The sequence below is a fragment of the Erithacus rubecula genome, assembly GCF_903797595.1.
Source record: "Erithacus rubecula genome assembly, chromosome: 5".
Classification (NCBI taxonomy): Eukaryota; Metazoa; Chordata; class Aves; order Passeriformes; family Muscicapidae; genus Erithacus; species Erithacus rubecula.
The window spans coordinates 25,316,928-25,334,187 of NC_136687.1; the positions used below are offsets into that span (position 1 = coordinate 25,316,928).

The window sequence follows — 17,260 nt, forward strand, 5'->3', positions numbered from 1 at the left end:
CCATCGAAAGAGTTAATTCTTGAAAGAAGCAAGAGAAAAATTTCCAGTTCAGGAACAATATCCTTTAATTAAATTCATATTGCTAATTGAAGACTAGAGGAGGATGAATGTTTTATGGAATTATTTTATTACAACCCAGACTTTAATTATATGATTAAACAGGATTTGTCAGATCTGAGTTGTTGAAGACCACCACTGTGACTTTGTCTCCCTCTGACTCATGAGCACCAGCCTCCTTCAACGCCTTCTTGTTTACAAGTGTATTCAGAATAGTCAGCAACTTTAAAACCCAGTGCACCAAATCCTTTTGGCAATCTGGATTGTACAACTGCTCTGCTTGACATGCTTACCTGCCAGCACTTTTGCCATATTAGTACTCACTGGTGAGGGGGGGGCCCTCTTTTGTTTCTGGGGCTGGCAATTCTGGTCTGTGTGGATTTTCTCTTATCTAAGTGGGAGATGACAGCAAAGCAATTACACCTTCAGTTCAGGGAGCCTCTGAAGCAGGTTACAAACCCATTTTGGCCCTGCCAGATGAGTATTTCCTATCCTAGCTGTGGAAGCCAGCTGGCATTTTTTTGTTTTTTTTCTAGCCAGTAGTGCCTGGAGTGCAGTGCTGTGTTAAACGCCAACTCTGAACACTGGCTGGATGGAGCTAGATTGACAAATTTGGGTTAGACTACAAATTTCCTTTTGCAATCACTGATCCACAGTGTATGCAGTGCACTGCTGTTTAAAGGGCTCATGAAGCAGTGCAAGTCCAGGTGATGTGCAGCAGAAGGAACAGCACATAATGCCATGAGCTGTTTGAACACCACTGCCTTCTGCTGGCTCTGTTGAGAATTTGTGAGGTCCCAGCAGGACCTGGACCTCCTCATCTGGCTGACAGAGCTGAGAGCAGCACCTTTTTTGGCATGGGGTCAGAGTGCTGCTGCTCAGGATACCAGGGTGGCTGTACAGAGACAACAGAATTGCTTTCATCACTTCCCAGCAAGGCATTTATTTGTCCTGGTGACCTTAATAAAATTAAATGCTGGTCTGACACAGAATCTGACCTGTGCCCATTTGAATAAGAAGAGTTAAGATTCAAGTCACACCACAGTCAGAGATGTGGTACCTCATTTCATAAGGCTAGAAACTTATAGATTATAAAGCTTGACAGTTTTTTTGGCTTTTAATATAGACTAAGAGACGTATGGTTTCATTTGGGGTAGGTTAATTACCCCAGGCTAATTTTAGCAGAAGAAGCATCCAGCTGAGATGGTTGCATCTGGAACAAATTCACACACTTCACCCTTGTGTCCTCTGAGCAGAAAAGCAGCACCTCTCTGCCAGGCACAGCAGATAAGCTTTGTGGATTGGTACAGAAGCTGAATTAGCTGCTGTTCCTCCACTAGTTTGAGGGGTCTTGAGCTGCTGCTGTGTCTGCACTGTCCCTCTGTGGTGGTGAAGCAGCACTGCTCCCTCAGCAAGCAGATCTCAGCAGGGCCTTTATACTGAAAAGTAAACTCATACTATAATTCTGAGCTTCAATGAAGCACTCATCAAGAACATGATAGCATTACAGATGCTTCCAGTTCTTGGGCAGTTAGCTCCCACCTGGCTCCAAATTGCAGATGCAAAAGACATGGGGCTTTGGGCTACATCTGCAGAGAGGGTTGAAAAGGGGAAATAGCAGTGATGGCTCCCTGCCATTCTGGAAGTGCTCTCACTGTCTCCACATGCACCCCAGCCTAGCAGAGGTGATGGAGAGGGAGATGTGTGCCTCGTGCTCAGCTGACAATATGGTTTTGGGGAGGAATTGGCTTGTGAAGACAAGAAGATCAAGGAGCATCAGCAAATGCCATCACATTTTGAAGGGCTGCATCCTGCCATATGGCTCCCAGACCCTCAGTCTGAAAAGTTTCAGGGGCCAAATTTCAAACTCAGGTTGTTTGAATTAGTCTGAAATTTAGTGTGAAGCTTTCTCACATCCTGATTGGGAAGGGTAACCTTTGGAGCATGGGAATCTTGAAAAGAAATCACACAGTTTCTGTGGGCATGACAAACTATGCTGTCATAATCTTGGAGAGGTTCACCAGTGTTAACCTAGCTAAGCATTCTTTAACCATTTCTTGTGCTTGTTAATGATGTAGATATTGTTTGGCTGGAAATTTTCTTTCAAAAGCATGTGTGCAATAAAAGTGGGGGCAGTAGCTAGAGGATAACAGAAACATATGGCATTGCATGCCAGATAACACCTTCAGAAGTGTAAGAGGTGACAAGTTCAAACTGCAAATGAATGTCAAAGACAAAATGCTGTATATCTCCGTAGTGAAATTCACTATTGATTCTTTCTGTGCTCAAAGTTAAAAAGCAACATAAAATCAAAGCAACAGCTTGTCAGGCTTGTGATTATATTCTGGCATCTGGACATCATATACAGGTTTGTTCACTAAGTGCTCCCTTGATGGACTTGGTTTTCAATGCAGAAGCTATGAAATACAATATTTTGGAGTATGTTTGTGCAGTTCATGTTTCTCTAAAATCTCACTCAATCTGTGCAAAATTCTTCTGGAGACTGTATCCAGATTAGAAGACAGGATATATTAATCCCAAACTTTTTCTAAATTGATTGTGGGAAGAGTAAAGGGTCTATAAACATTAGCTGTCTCATTATAGCACTTGGAAATTTGCAATACAATTTCTTCCAGCAGATGAAACACACTTGTACATTAAACTTCAGAGAAGTTTCCCCTCATATGTGATCAACATGTATTTCAGCTTCTTGCAGATCTGAAATGCTGCTGGCTGTCTACTTCTGAATGTGCTATTGATATGCTTTAGTCCATTTTACTGTTGGATGTATCCAGCTTTATATAATAGACCAAAACTACAACTGAGGAATCCAATTCAGTTTTCTAAGTCAGGAACATGCCTGTATTGTAATCAGGTGCTGTCTCAGGCAAGGAGATCAGCACAAACCTGGGACAATCCATGATGTGAGAGGATGAAGTGAAGATGGCAGAGCACAGGAAAGGATGAATTTGAATGAGCTGAGCTTCCAGGTGCAGGTGTTCTTTTGATGTTTGCTTGCATCTTTTAAGAATTGTACTTAATGACAGCATTTCACACCTGCTTTTTCTGTTTAAAAACAGCAGTAATAGCAATAATACCAGTAGTCTGGCTAAGGGAATGTGTTCCTTTCCACACAAGGATCAACTTGGAGACAGGAAAGGAGCTGAATTGTTGTCACCTTCTGAAACAAATAATGTTCTCCCTTGTGTTCAGGTCGGATCCTCGGTTCAGGTGCATTTGGAAAAGTAGTTGAAGGAACTGCATATGGATTGAGTCGCTCTCAACCAGTGATGAAAGTGGCTGTGAAAATGCTGAAACGTAAGTTGTCATAGTTCCATTTTCCAAGCTAGCTAGAAATCAATTCTTCATATCTAAAGTAAAAAATGAATGGTGAAATGACAGGATTTAAAAAATTATGTGTTAGATTGCTTTATGACACTTCAAGCCTGAAGGTACCCAGGCTTTTGGAAACATCCAATGTTTAGGTTTAGCTGAACAGCTACAATAACTCAACAAATATTGAGAAAGATAAAGTAGCCATGAATGCCTGTGAAAAAATAAGGGCTATACCACCAGGGGAAATAGGCAGGTCTTGTATAAGAGTCTAAAGTTCACTGAAGATTTTCTGATTCATGAGAATCTGAGGCAGTGATTCTGTAGGAACCATGGGGAGCTGCTTTTGTTGAATGAGAAGCTTGTAGAGTGCTTCTGTCCCACTACATCCCTGGAGAGGGACAAACACGCTGGGTCAGCTACTGAACTGCATCAAGCAAGTCCCTTATTAATCATTTGTGGCTCCTCTCTAAGGCTTAAGAAAGACATGTATCAAATAAAGGATATGGTGGCAGCAATGCTCCAATGAGACAAGCAAGGACAATTTTTTTGTTAATATGAAAATGGTGACTTCTCCCACTGAGTGCCTAATGTGTTTTTCTACAGCTACAGCTAGATCCAGTGAAAAACAAGCACTCATGTCTGAACTGAAGATAATGACACATCTTGGCCCCCACCTGAATATTGTGAATCTGCTTGGAGCTTGTACAAAATCAGGTGGGTTTTGCTGACAAAACAAAGGTTTGCTGTGGGATCATCATTCAGTATTTAACAAGCATATTGATGACTAAAGATTTTTAGCTTTTTATGCAATCTTGATATATTTGTAGCTTTGTAGACTGTTAAATGCCTAGATATAACTTCTAGTACTTTTCCAGCTTTCTTCCCCACAGTGAACAAATGCTTATTGATGCCTTTCTTAAATTTTATCTAGTCTTGTCTGTTAGTTTACTAAGGACCTTTTATTTTGCACCATGTAACCATAGACACAATAAAGGTGGTATAGGAGATCAGGGGACAGAACCAATGGGACAGAACCTGGGGGGAGATTGGCTAATCAACTGCTCCTCTAATTGGACAATATTGACTAGATATTCTAATTGTCCTATTTTATAAAATTGTACAAATTTAATTTGGGGTGCCTTTTTTATTTTTTTTCCATATTGTGTACATGAAGGTTTTTATATTACCATTCTAACTTTGGGAAAGTTTGTGTTCTATTTCCAGGCATCAACACAGGTTTCAAGTAAAGGATTTACCAATAAATATAAACAAATATAGGTTTCTGAAAACTTCTTGATATTTTATATTAATTGCAGTCATAACTTAGTAGATAGAAATGTATTAAGTTTTGTAGTATTTTTGTATTTGTTTCTGTTTTTCAAAAACTGTACTCAACAATGCACAATTTTGCTTTATTTTAACAGGTCCTATTTACATCATCACTGAATACTGTTTTTATGGTGATTTGGTGAACTACCTTCATAAGAATAGGGATAATTTCCTGAACCGACACCCAGAAAAGCCTAAAAAAGATTTGGATATCTTTGGGATGAACCCTGCTGATGAAAGTACAAGAAGGTGGGAGAAAAAAAAAAAAAAAAAAAAAAAAAGATGTGCAACGTAATGACTTAAGTCCTTATTAACCCTTGTTGCATTCATAGGTTTAAACTCCTCCCTACATTTTTTTGTTAGATTTTTATTTGTCAGATTTCATAGGTCTGGGAAGATGTCAACAGTTTTTATTCAACCTCTCTGACATGTGTCCTAGATTTATGTTTCCTGCATGTAGACATGCCTGCAGTCTGAGGACCCCTGTGGTTTCTCCACAGATATCCTGATGTCCCAAAGACTTAATAATAAATCACAGCCCAGTGTTTCTTCTTCTTCTTTAAAATAACAACACAAACCAACCAAAAAAAAAAAAAAAAAAAACCAAAAAAAACCCAAACCAACAAAAACATCCTTTTGGCTCTACATGCCAAAAACTTTTAAAAGTAAAGTGCATCTACCTGTCTCCTTATTACCATGCTTGGGGAATTTCCAATGTCTAAAATTCCTTTCCTTCAACAACCTGGCAGAAATTGTTCTCCAAGCTCAAGTGTTCTTCTTTATCTACCAATGGCCTAATCAGTCTCAACAGTGTCCTAATTGCTAATGTCCATCCCAGAACTTTTTCCAGATGATGGTAGAGGAAATTTGTCATTGTACATTCAGCAATAATGTAATGTCATAAAATGAGCCAGGATTTAAAAGATGAACAGAGATTCCTTAAAAAAATCACTCAGAAAAATAGATTAACTGACTTGGTAGCTGAAAAAAGCCAGTGCAATTTATCTGGGAGTGGGTTTGTTCAGCAGGACTAGATTTGGTGCAAACTGTCTGGGTGAATAAATGACACCTATCATTTGGAATACCTTGAGCTAAAAGCCCTAGGTAGTGATACTTGAGTTCAGTATATATATATATATATGTATATATATATATATATATATATATTCCCAAACAAGAAGCCAGCTGTTGAATTTCACACCAGTACAATGGTACACCTTATGTGAATGATTAGATATGCATATGCTGTGACAGGGAAGCCACTGGCTGATACACTTGTATTTTTTTCCCAATTTCAGTTATGTGATACTATCATTTGAAAACACTGGAGAATACATGGACATGAAACAAGCTGATACCACTCAGTATGTGCCAATGCTGGAAAGGAAGGAGGGCTCTAAATACTCTGATATTCAGAGATCTGTGTATGATCGCCCAGCTTCATATAAGAAGAAATCCCTGTCAGGTATGTAGAATGTAGAACTGTCCCTTCTGCATATATCATTAATACAAATTACTCTCATGTAAACACATACCTTATTTTTGTACTCTAAATGCACACAAACTGCTGAACAAGTTGTGTTCAGCAAGAGTGTGAGCATAAGCTGTAAGAGAAAAGCTTGTGGTAGTGTTCTTCCTTTCTTCTCCTCTCTGGGGTGGGAATGCATGTTGCTGGTGCAGAAGGGGTCCTGTTGTGTGTTTATTTCTGTGCTGAAGCACTTTGTAGTTGTGCTCTGCAATGGGGCTGTAGTTATTCTTTGGAGGCAGTGCTTTTATCAGTCTTGTAGTTTGAAGGATTTTGAGCAATAGCTATGACCAATAATAATAGTATACATTGTACTATTTCCATTTACATTTTGCATTAAGTGACACTTATCAAATGCAGAGCACTCCCAAATACTTTCCTAGATTTTGTAATGAAGATAATGCATGCATCCTGTCCCTGTTCTCAGAAACCAGATATGCTTTTCTTTAAAAGCAGACACCATCACTTCTGCCTCCAGGCCTCAGAAACTGAACCATATCCAGTCCCAGATTTACATGGCAGACTTCTGTACTCATGCTCTAGGACTGTCAGGGAAAATGAATCACTGAATTCTGACTGGTTTTTTTTCTGGCATTTTTCATAAAAGAAACAAGAACTGTTGCCACAGACTTACTGACCCTTTTTGCTGGTATTGGATTAGTCCCAGTGGATACTTCCTGGGAAACAACAATGTTCAGCAAAAGTAAAAGGATAAGAATGTACATGCATGCAAAAACCCCTGATTAAGGCATCACCTCTAAACAAATATTTTTGTACCACACACTGAGTAAACAACCTGTGTCATAGCCCAGTAATGTCCAGTAACACTTCTTTTTCACTTTACTTTTTCCTACTCTTCTCAGGGGGAAAATTACAGACAGGAGAAAACCCAAACCCATTATTTAATACTGGCTGTTTTTTAAAAATGCAGTTTGTGCCAGTGACTGATGCAGACATTAGAAGTGGTAATAGTTACTATGAAAAGACTGTTTTGGTCATGGTACTCTGCTAAAATTATCAGCTCAGAATCATGGTAGGTAGGGGAAGATGGATGCTACTTTCACACTCCACAGCAAAACTGCATTTTTCTTTTTTTTTTTTTTCAATAGAATCAGAAGTCAAAAACCTTCTTTCAGATGACAGTTCAGAGGGCCTCAGCCTACTGGATTTGCTGAGCTTCACCTACCAGGTTGCAAGGGGAATGGAATTCTTGGCTTCTAAAAATGTAAGTAAATAAAAACATAAGCAAAATGGAATAAGGTGTAAAAATGTCTTCTGCAGGTATGATTTTAAATTTAGATTTTGAGCATATGACACAACATAGTATTCTTTTTTGAGACATAGACAGTTCTCTCACTTACCTGGAAACAGAGCGGGATTTGATTTTTTCCATGGTGGGAAAAAAAATCAAAGCAGCAGTCACTTGTCTTTCCCTGCTGGATCTTGTGACATTGCTGGAGTCAGGGTGCCAGAGATGGTGGAAGATGAAAGCAGGGTCTGGGTGATGGGTCCATGAGGTCACAAACCAGCATGGTCAGAAGCACATGATTAGTACATGATGGGTAGAATGGAAAGGGTGACCTCACTTTTTCCTCCTCCCTCCTAAAATGCATTTGTGTGAGACTTGTCCTGGAGCCTGGGGCCTCCCTGCCCCTGTTAGCAGATGCTTGTTCAGTAGGTCTTGTTAGTTCTGTACCTAGAAAATCAAGCCTTTTGTAAGGGCAGAGGCCCTAGTGGAAGAAGCATGTCCTTGAGCAACTTCATTTTTCTCCATACAGTGTGTGCACCGTGACTTGGCTGCTCGTAATGTCCTCCTGGCTCAAGGAAAAATCGTGAAGATCTGTGACTTTGGGCTGGCTAGAGACATCATGCATGATTCCAACTATGTCTCCAAGGGCAGTGTATGTACTTAATCTCTGGAGCTCTGCTTTAACTGAAATGAAAATTGTCAGTTTTAAATGCTATTTCATGTTCTTGCCATTCAGTGTTGGTTTCAGTAATTGACCATTGGGATGAATGCGCCTCAGAACAATTTATTTTCAAATCATTAATTCCTGTAACTTTTCTAACTCTGTTTTAAAGCCAAAAAGTACACATTTAGGACTTCACAGTCTGGTAATTTTAACTGGCAGGTTTTGTGACTGGATAAATTATTAAGGAATTGTCAAACAATGACCTATCAGACCTAGTTCAGCAATGCCAGATTTTGCATCATGCATTCAGTCATTTGCTACCTGGTCATTTGGTAGTAATGAAATGAATACTCTCATAGTTTAACTAGTTTTTATGCAGGGCAACAAGTAGCATTGCTTATAATCCTGATACCTCTGTATTAAATTGAATTAAAAATAAACACTACCAAGGTTAACATTATTTTTCTTATAGAGAGATGTTATTCCTGGCTATAGAACAACAATGGTAAGCATTTACTTAATGATTAATCTCTTGTGTTTGGGCTTTCTTTGTTTTTATTACAGACTTTCCTCCCAGTAAAATGGATGGCACCTGAAAGTATTTTTGACAACCTGTACACAACATTGAGTGATGTCTGGTCTTATGGCATTCTGCTGTGGGAAATATTTTCTCTTGGTATGTACTATGAATATTTTCCTTTGTGTAGTGATTAAGTTTTTTTAACTCAAACTGTTCTACATAAATATTTCAAATTCTGCATATAAAAATATGTGTGTTAAATCCACTGTTAGTTGTTCTTCTGCTGTTCTGAGATTTCAGATTCCAGTGTTAGGTGTGAAGTGAAATGTACATACTTTCCCAAAGTTCTCTTTAGTTTTGATAAGGATTGTTTGTTTGTTTGTTTGGTGGTTTTGTTTTTCATTTATCTGTTTGTTTTAGCAATATACTTTTTTTCTGTAAAACTAAAGGAACTGTGTGAAAATATTTTGTGGAAAAGTATTGGTGTGCCACAACAGGATTGATTTTCTGTCTAATATGAGAAGGAACATATTTCTCCCTTGCAATGGGGTGCCTGGGGCTGCAGCCCAGCTCAGCAGCTGCTTTGGAACAGTCTCTTCATACAGATTTCAAAAGAGCCTGTCTTAGTCCCATTACAGAATGAAAATAAATGTCAATCTTCTGGGACACCGATTTCTCATTTCCAGGTCAACACTGTTCACACAGTTGGTTTATGGCAGTGTAAAGTGGTTATGACAGTATATAGCAGTTGCAGACAATGTACAGCTCCCAGCTGGGAACAGCCTGGCTCTCTCCTCAGCCTCATTAATTAGCCTCCTGGATGGGTGGATAGCCAGCTTCAGTGAGCATGCATTGCCCAGATTTACTGCCAGCAGGATTACTCATGCCTGTGTGGCATCTACTGCTGCCCCACGGCAACCCCCAGCCTAATGTAATTTGATAGAATAAGTTGTCACATAACTGCTTCTCAGAAAACAACAGTTGCTCCACTATTTATGGTATTGATTCCTGTAAACTCTGGCCATCATAGGATCCTGTAAATAACTATTCCCCCATATCCCTGGGAGGCATTGGTCAGTGCAGGAACAGAGGCACTGCACTTCACTGCTCTACCTGTAGAGGTTCTGAAGCTCAGTTTTAGGTGAAAATCCTGCTTTTGAAAGGGCAGAGGTTTCTGAAGTAATATTATAGTATGGCTCTTCCATCTGAGAAAATAGTTGCTTTTTGGAAAGCAAAACATATCCTCAGCAGTATTTGTTAAGAAGGCAATTTTTTACATCTTGCTACCATGCTGACTTCAGTTAGAATTACCCTTTTACACATCAGCTACAACTGAGCATGAGTGCAGTGATGTCTCTGTTCAGCAGCCCCAAATTATCAGTTAACTGTGTCAGCTTGGGCCAAGACCAAACTTTTTTGACAATCATGATGTATCAGCTATTGTCTAAAGCCAGCTGATGAGTGGGGTATGGAGGGATTTACACCAAGGCTCTGTCCTTGCAGTCAGGATGAGAGGTGTTACTCAGGCCCTGTCCCTCTCAGCTGTCCTACAGGTGCCAAAGGCAGTAATGCCAGACAGAGCATTATCTGGGCTAAGTTCTCACAGAAAGGCAGTGGCAGGGCAGAGCAGTGACCTCAACCATACCAAATGCAGGATGATGACCTGATCCAGGTATCACCCAATCTCTGTCCCCAGTGCATTCTACAAACACTGTAAAGGGTTTTTTTTTTTCTAACTAGTACGTACTTCAATCTTTACTAGCCAACGTTTCATGTTAGGGCTTACTATCACTGAGACAATAGCTCTGATGTGAAATGCTGGCTAGGAAAGAATCATTCTGATGTCATGTTTAATTATAGTGTTAACAGTTCATGTCATGGACAGGAAGACAGTATTTGGGAATTCTTCATGGATAGTCAAGTCCAGAGTAGTACTTTTGCTTCTCTTTTATCTACAGGTGGCACACCATATCCTGGCATGATGGTTGATTCTACTTTCTACAATAAGATCAAGAGTGGATATCGAATGGCCAAACCTGACCATGCTACCAATGAAGTGTATGTGTGCATTTGGCTTTTTCACACCTGCCCAGCCTCCAGAGAATTTTGGCTTTAGTTTCTGTTTGCTCAGTTATGTTCCTCTACCAGCTGATTGAACTGGTTTCCTTCTTATCTGCAGGTATGAGATTATGGTGAAGTGCTGGAACAGTGAGCCAGAGAAAAGACCTTCTTTCTACCATTTGAGTGAAATTGTGGAGAGCTTGTTGCCTGGAGAATACAAAAAGGTTTGCTCTTTGTAATTTTCTCTGTGTTTTCTGTAAACTGCTTTGGAAGGAATTATAAGCATTGCTCCAGCCATGAGAGCCATGAGCACCAAGCTGGCACATTCTAATCTCTGTGAATGATGTGATTGGCACAGGGATTCATGTTCAGTTTCTTCATTTGAGCTTGCTGAGAGAAACCATTCTACAGTATTAACTGGGAAGCAGAATTCTTCACTTCTAATTAAATCCTAACAACTTATTTTTTCTACTGGAGACCTAGTTATATATATTTCCATGGGATTTTGTAGGCTGTGAAATAATTTTATAAAAGGGATTTCTTGTCCCATGTGTATAATCTCCCTGCTTCCCTCTTTGGACCCTGAAACCAGCAAGTTTTCCCCTCACACTTCTGACAGCTCTGAACAAGTTGTGCCTGTCCCATCATTCAGTGTTTCATTTTTCCCACCTACCTTAACTACCTTCTTCCTACTGTTCTTTTACATCTGTTTGTCTGCTTTGTGCTGCCACAAAACTTCGCTCCTGCATCATCTAAAACTTATGTGTCACTTGTCCCTTCAAAGCAATTGAAGATTCTGGACTTCTCTATCCAATGTTGCTGGCTCATAGGGCAGATTATTTGCTAGGCTAATGAATCATGGCTGCCCATCTGAAGAAAAGCAGCCTTACTAAATAGCATCTAATGAGAGGGGGTTGAAATTAATATTTTCAGAGCTATGAGAAGATTCATCTGGACTTCCTGAAAAGTGATCACCCAGCTGTCACACGCATGAGAGGGGACTGTGACAATGCCTACATTGGTGTAACCTACAAGAACGAAGACAAGCTAAAGGACAGGGAGAGTGGATTTGATGAGCAGAGGCTGAGTGCTGACAGTGGATACATCATTCCCCTGCCTGACATTGACCCTGTTTCTGAAGATGAGCTCGGCAAAAGAAACAGACACAGGTAGGTGCAGTTGACAGACAGATCCCTTAGCCCATAGTCACCATTTGGGGTCATGTTTGGCAATGTCCATTTACAATTCCCAGCATCATACTCTGCAAATGGTTTCCTTTGCTCTGTTGAAACTATTTATTGAGGGAGCCACATATAAATATGGTAGTATGACTGGCCACAGTGTTTTCAATGGGAAAAAATCTATTTTGCCTGTTCTGTGGTTGCCAGGGTAAGGAGACTGCTGGTAGGGTGCTTCTGTGTGTTTTAGGGACTCCTTTAATAGCTTGGTCAAGTCACAGTGGTTGTCTGGTGAATCTATGGGCACATTTTGCAACATATCTTGCCTCCTTGGAGCTTCATATGAGACCTCAAAGGATTGATTTGTTTATATGAGACAAAATTCAAAATTTGGGAGAAGTTGTTAATAATATATTCTATGGTATAGTTTTCTATGAAAGCAGGGTGCCCAGAACTTTCCTTTTTACTTCTCTCTTGTCAACTTGCATGACCAATGCCACTACAACACAACACAACATAACACTGCATGACCCTAATTGTGAATGGTGCAGGTTTAATTCAGCACTTAATTCATCATATATAGATGCAGCAACCTAGAAATGTCTTTTTTTTGTTTGCATTTTTTTTTGTGCTTTATTAAAGGGAATGAATAAAGAAGTCCCTAAAAGTACTATCAGAATTAAGACATAATCTTGTTATCCTTATCTTACTGTTGGTATTGCTATCTTATTTTCACCTGACCTCCTTAGATTTATCCTAAGTGACCTATTGTCACAGTAGTGTCATAAAAGTATTTCTCCAACAAGTGTCTGGCTGAGAGTGCTTGGAGGAACATAAGAACAGCATGCTCCTTTGAATTCCAAGGTGGCTCATTACTTTTGATATACAAGATATGTCATGTCCTAAGAAATTGGTGGTCATAGTTACCCAAGGCTGCACCATGGGTTGGAAAGCATCTGGGGAGGTAGCATCGAGTTCTGCTAGAGACTGGAGTATTTACCCAGCCACAGGATCTCTGAGATATTTGTCTCTTCCAGTTCACAGACTTCTGAAGAAAGTGCCATTGAGACTGGTTCCAGTAGCTCTACCTTCATCAAGAGAGAGGACGAGACCATTGAGGACATTGACATGATGGACGACATTGGGATCGACCCCTCAGACCTGGTGGAGGACAGCTTCCTGTAGCCCCCCTGACACCTGCCAGCTCTGCACGCAGGGAAGCTCCCGTGCTGTCTACAGAGTCCTGCTCCACAGAGAAAACCACTTTATTGCAACGCCAAGGATGTGAAGAAGAGGTGGATTTGTAGAAAGGAACTCCCAGAAATGGGCAGAGGAATCAACCTGAGTATAAATGAGAGACGTGTTGAAGATGGATTTTTTTAGTGTTGCTTCTTGCAGTACTTCAGTAGCATCTCAGTGTTGTTTGCCATTCCATCTGGTAGGAGGATGAAGGGAAAAGCCACAAACTGACCAGTTTTGTGTTTCAAGGGCATTCATATGACTTTGATGGATCAATTTTCCACTGCAGCAATACTTCACCATTGTAATTATGTAAATAACTGTCTGCTCAAGGATCTTTTGAGATGCACATTGAACATATGCCATGGGTTTTAGAAGAGGTCATTCATGAATTTTGTGTACTTCCTCCCTCAATCTCAATGTCAGCTGCTGTTGAACTATCATGTGAATTGAAGAACATGCAAAAACCACTTTTGGACCAAAAAAGGTCTAAAACCACAAGGGACTGACTGGTACTATAAAACATGTTACTTTCTACCATTAATGCAATTAAAGGGGAATAATAATGATAATAATAATAATGATAATTAAAAGTCAGTCTATAATAGGTGTTAGAAACCTAGTAAGTCTATTAACTATAGAAGGTAGCTGTTTTCAAAATAATACTACTACTGTTTTCAGTAACACTAAATGTATATTTTACAATCCATTGTCCTTCGGTAAAAGCACAGCATCAAAATACTCTTTTAAGTGCAGGGGAGAAATTTCCACCCCCAAAAAAATTTATGAAATATATTTTTTTTATCTACACAGAATGCTAATTGTTCTGGTTAGCTAAAACTACTTTAACATGGAGAAAAAATTTAAGATTTTTTTCTATCATGATCTGAGTAACTTTCTAATCAGATATACTAGAAGCAATTAATTTTACTCTGATTAAGTGAGGTTCTAAACATTTAAATTAAAAAAAAATATGCCTGATTTCCAAGATGCTGGAGGATGGAAGATTATGATAAACCACCAGCAATACCCCATTATTAGTGTTTCATGGGTACTCAAAAGAAATCTTATCCTGATGTTAGCTGTGAAAAATTGATTTGATATTTGAACTATTCAAGGAATAAAGACATTTCTCCTAGCCTGAAACACAAATTCAAATAAGCAGAAATAAATATACAGAAAATATTCTTGTCTTAGTTTTCAAGTTTAAGCAGGAGCAGAAAACTCTACTATCTTTGCAGACTGTAACTACAGAAGGTAAATGCTTCTAGGAGTGTTGTTTGAAAGAAGGTGCACGAAAATGAACCTGCTCTCAGCCTGCAATTGTTGGTTTTTGACACCGCTTATACAAACAAAGTATTATGATTACTGCTATCACTGTACAATGTCTAATTGAGATATGATGCTTTGGAAGACTTACATGTGAAAAAAAGTACATCATTGCCAAGGGCCCCATCGTTTCTGGTACTCAACTTTCAGACTTTGCCTTAATTCAGTGCAATGAGCACCTCGTAGGATATGGCCAGCCTCTGGTACAACACAAGCAATGCAAACGCAGTGTAAACTCGTTCCTGTGTTGCAGATTTATCCTAGGAAGCGTGAAAGAGTGACTGACAGAACATGCTGCCATGTTAAACTACAGTTTGCCTTCAAATGGCCCTACAAAAAGCTTAGTAAGTCCCCTTGACTTCACCTGTGGACAGTTATAGATCAAATAAAAGCAAATGCAACATTGGCAGTGTTACAGCGTGGGATGCTGTACAGGCAAATAATTCTGGGTTTGGGTTTCCAGCTGTCACCTGGCTGAGGCCATGCACAAGATCACAGCAAATGTGAAAACAGGACCTGAAGTGAGGAGCCCCTACATTTTCAACCCTGATGGAAGCTGACAATCAGAAGGAATGGTGAATGACAGTGCATTCTCTACTTGTACTCGACAGATCAAGAATAAGTGTCTCCCTGGGACCATGCTTTTGCTAAACATGTCACTGAGCTTTGTATGGGGACAACTGTGAAACACAGACTCTTGATATAGTAGCCAGGACAGATGTGATGGTGTGTAATCTCCCTCCAGTTATGAACTATGAATTGAGGAAACACAAATTGTATATGGATATCCCAGATATCTGAATGGCCACTTGAGACGACGTGCTTGAATTTGCATGTGTAGTTACAACTACACATTCAAATTAGGCAAGCAATTTCACCTGCATTTTTGCACATGGCCTAGTGTTCTTCAGGGTTTGAAAATCAGCCCCAGCATGTTTTATTTTATCAGTTACTGGAATCTAAAGACATTTTCATGCAGAATTGCCTTCCCCTTACCAGCCTCATTCTGTATCTCACAGTGCATCTCAGGCTAGACTCAAATGGTGGACCAGAGCTGGCTCACTTTCTGGTACACAGTAATGTAAATTCCCCCTCTTGTCACGAGTATTGTGCAGATCAATTGCATCTGTGGCAGGGGTCTAGCCAAACCCAGCTCTCTGCAGGCTTGGAATCAGACAAGCTGGCCTGGAAACTGGAATGAGGAGAGGTAGAGAGAGGATTTACTAGAGAGGGAAGTGTGAGAGGATGAATTGTTTAGTTTCACAATATTATCAGTATTACAGACTTTTTTTTTTTTATGGCTTACTTTTTGAGAAGCCACTGGAAGAGATATTCCCAAACCTTTTGCTACAGTAATTGTATAACGACAATCAGTGTTATCCTACAAAATGCAGCTTTTGATTTGGAATGGCCAACCAATTCCTTACAGCATGGTCTGCAACTTGTACAAAATGGTCCTATTACATGATGAAGGACGTGAGATATGATGATGTTATACATCAATATGTATATAAGTATTTTTATATAGACTTCTAGAATACTGCCAAAACATTTATGACAGCTATATCACTGCCTTTGTTTATATTTTTTGTACTGTGATATATTCCACAGGCACGTTAACTGTTGCACTTTGAATGTCCAAAAGTTATATTTTAGAATAATAAAAAAGGAAGTGTTTCCAAAATGATGGCTGTTGTGAAATGTTTGAAGAAGGGCAAACTGGCCTGAGTGACGGTAGGCACAAAATGTATTTCAAAAATGCCCCTGTTGATATTTTGTCTTTGAAAAAATCTTGTAAATTAAGATCTCTATATTTCAATAAATGTTATATAATTTAAGGATATGTGAGGGGTCTATACTCACTTATTGAAAGATGGTTATAAAGAATCAATCTTGTTCAGGGATTTTTTCCCTCAAGAGGTCTTTGAGTTCTCTGCAAAGCCATCAGGCAGTAATGCACATCTCTGAGCCCTTCCAGACGGCATAGTGAGGAAGTGCTGGCAGCAAATGACCAGGATACCAAGAGACATCTGTGGGGAGTCACATTATCTCCCAAAACACAGCAGGTGAGGTGGGTGCTCTAGCAGTGGGTGGGTGGGAGTTGATGCCTGCTGATCTGCACACACTCAGGAGAGTTCCCTGGCCACAAAGTGTTTAGAACTTGTCCTGAACTCATCTCCTTTGTGAATCAAAACAGAATTTTAATATGGTTCTCTGCTCCCACAGTAATCATTTTTACACAGTGTACGTAACTGAATGTGAATTATAGAAGACTTGCAAGATTTCAGCCTGAAATCAGAGTTAAACTTGACAGCTGCTCTTCCTGCACAAAAGCCTGTCTTGGTTCCCAGTGGGAGCCAGGCAAGGCTGGCTGTGGGAATGCCCTGTGAATGGCTAGCAACCTTCTGTCCTTGGGTGATCACTGTTCTTGCTGGGAACCTGGTGGGAAATGAACTCTCCATCTACCCTCTCCCCCTCCTTATTGAAATGGGGTGCAGCATCCTGGGCTCTTGCCTCAGATACAAGTTACAGTAGGTTGTCTTTTCTTTGTGTGTCCTTGCTGAAAGGAGTCTTTATCCTGTAACCCTGCACAGACACACAACACTTCCTGTCATCACAGGGGGACAGGAAAGAGTCCTGGAAGTGCTTGTGCCCTCACATCCTGCTCAGCTGTGCACCTGCTCCTCTGGAAGCTCAGCAGCTGTGTGAGACATAAGGACTAATGGACTCCTTATTTCTCTCTGTGGGGCGAAGGGTGGGGGTACTGAAATCT

The 17,260-nt window shown here is 39.9% G+C and overlaps 1 protein-coding gene across 2 annotated transcripts in view; it reads left to right on the forward strand.

Annotated features, from left to right (window-relative positions):
- Positions 1-16,330, forward strand: part of PDGFRA (platelet derived growth factor receptor alpha) — a 34,614-nt gene extending 18,284 nt beyond the window's left edge. For both annotated transcript variants that reach the window (XM_079306125.1, XM_079306124.1), the window contains exons 13-23: positions 3,271-3,375; positions 3,997-4,107; positions 4,818-4,971; positions 6,021-6,187; positions 7,357-7,472; positions 8,026-8,148; positions 8,725-8,836; positions 10,639-10,738; positions 10,860-10,965; positions 11,675-11,910; positions 12,957-16,330. In XM_079306125.1, coding sequence (XP_079162251.1) covers positions 3,271-3,375; positions 3,997-4,107; positions 4,818-4,971; positions 6,021-6,187; positions 7,357-7,472; positions 8,026-8,148; positions 8,725-8,836; positions 10,639-10,738; positions 10,860-10,965; positions 11,675-11,910; positions 12,957-13,104 — 1,478 coding nt within the window. In that variant the 3' untranslated portion in view covers positions 13,105-16,330. The remainder of the gene's footprint in view (positions 1-3,270; positions 3,376-3,996; positions 4,108-4,817; positions 4,972-6,020; positions 6,188-7,356; positions 7,473-8,025; positions 8,149-8,724; positions 8,837-10,638; positions 10,739-10,859; positions 10,966-11,674; positions 11,911-12,956) is intronic.
- The last annotated feature ends 930 nt before the right edge of the window (positions 16,331-17,260 follow it).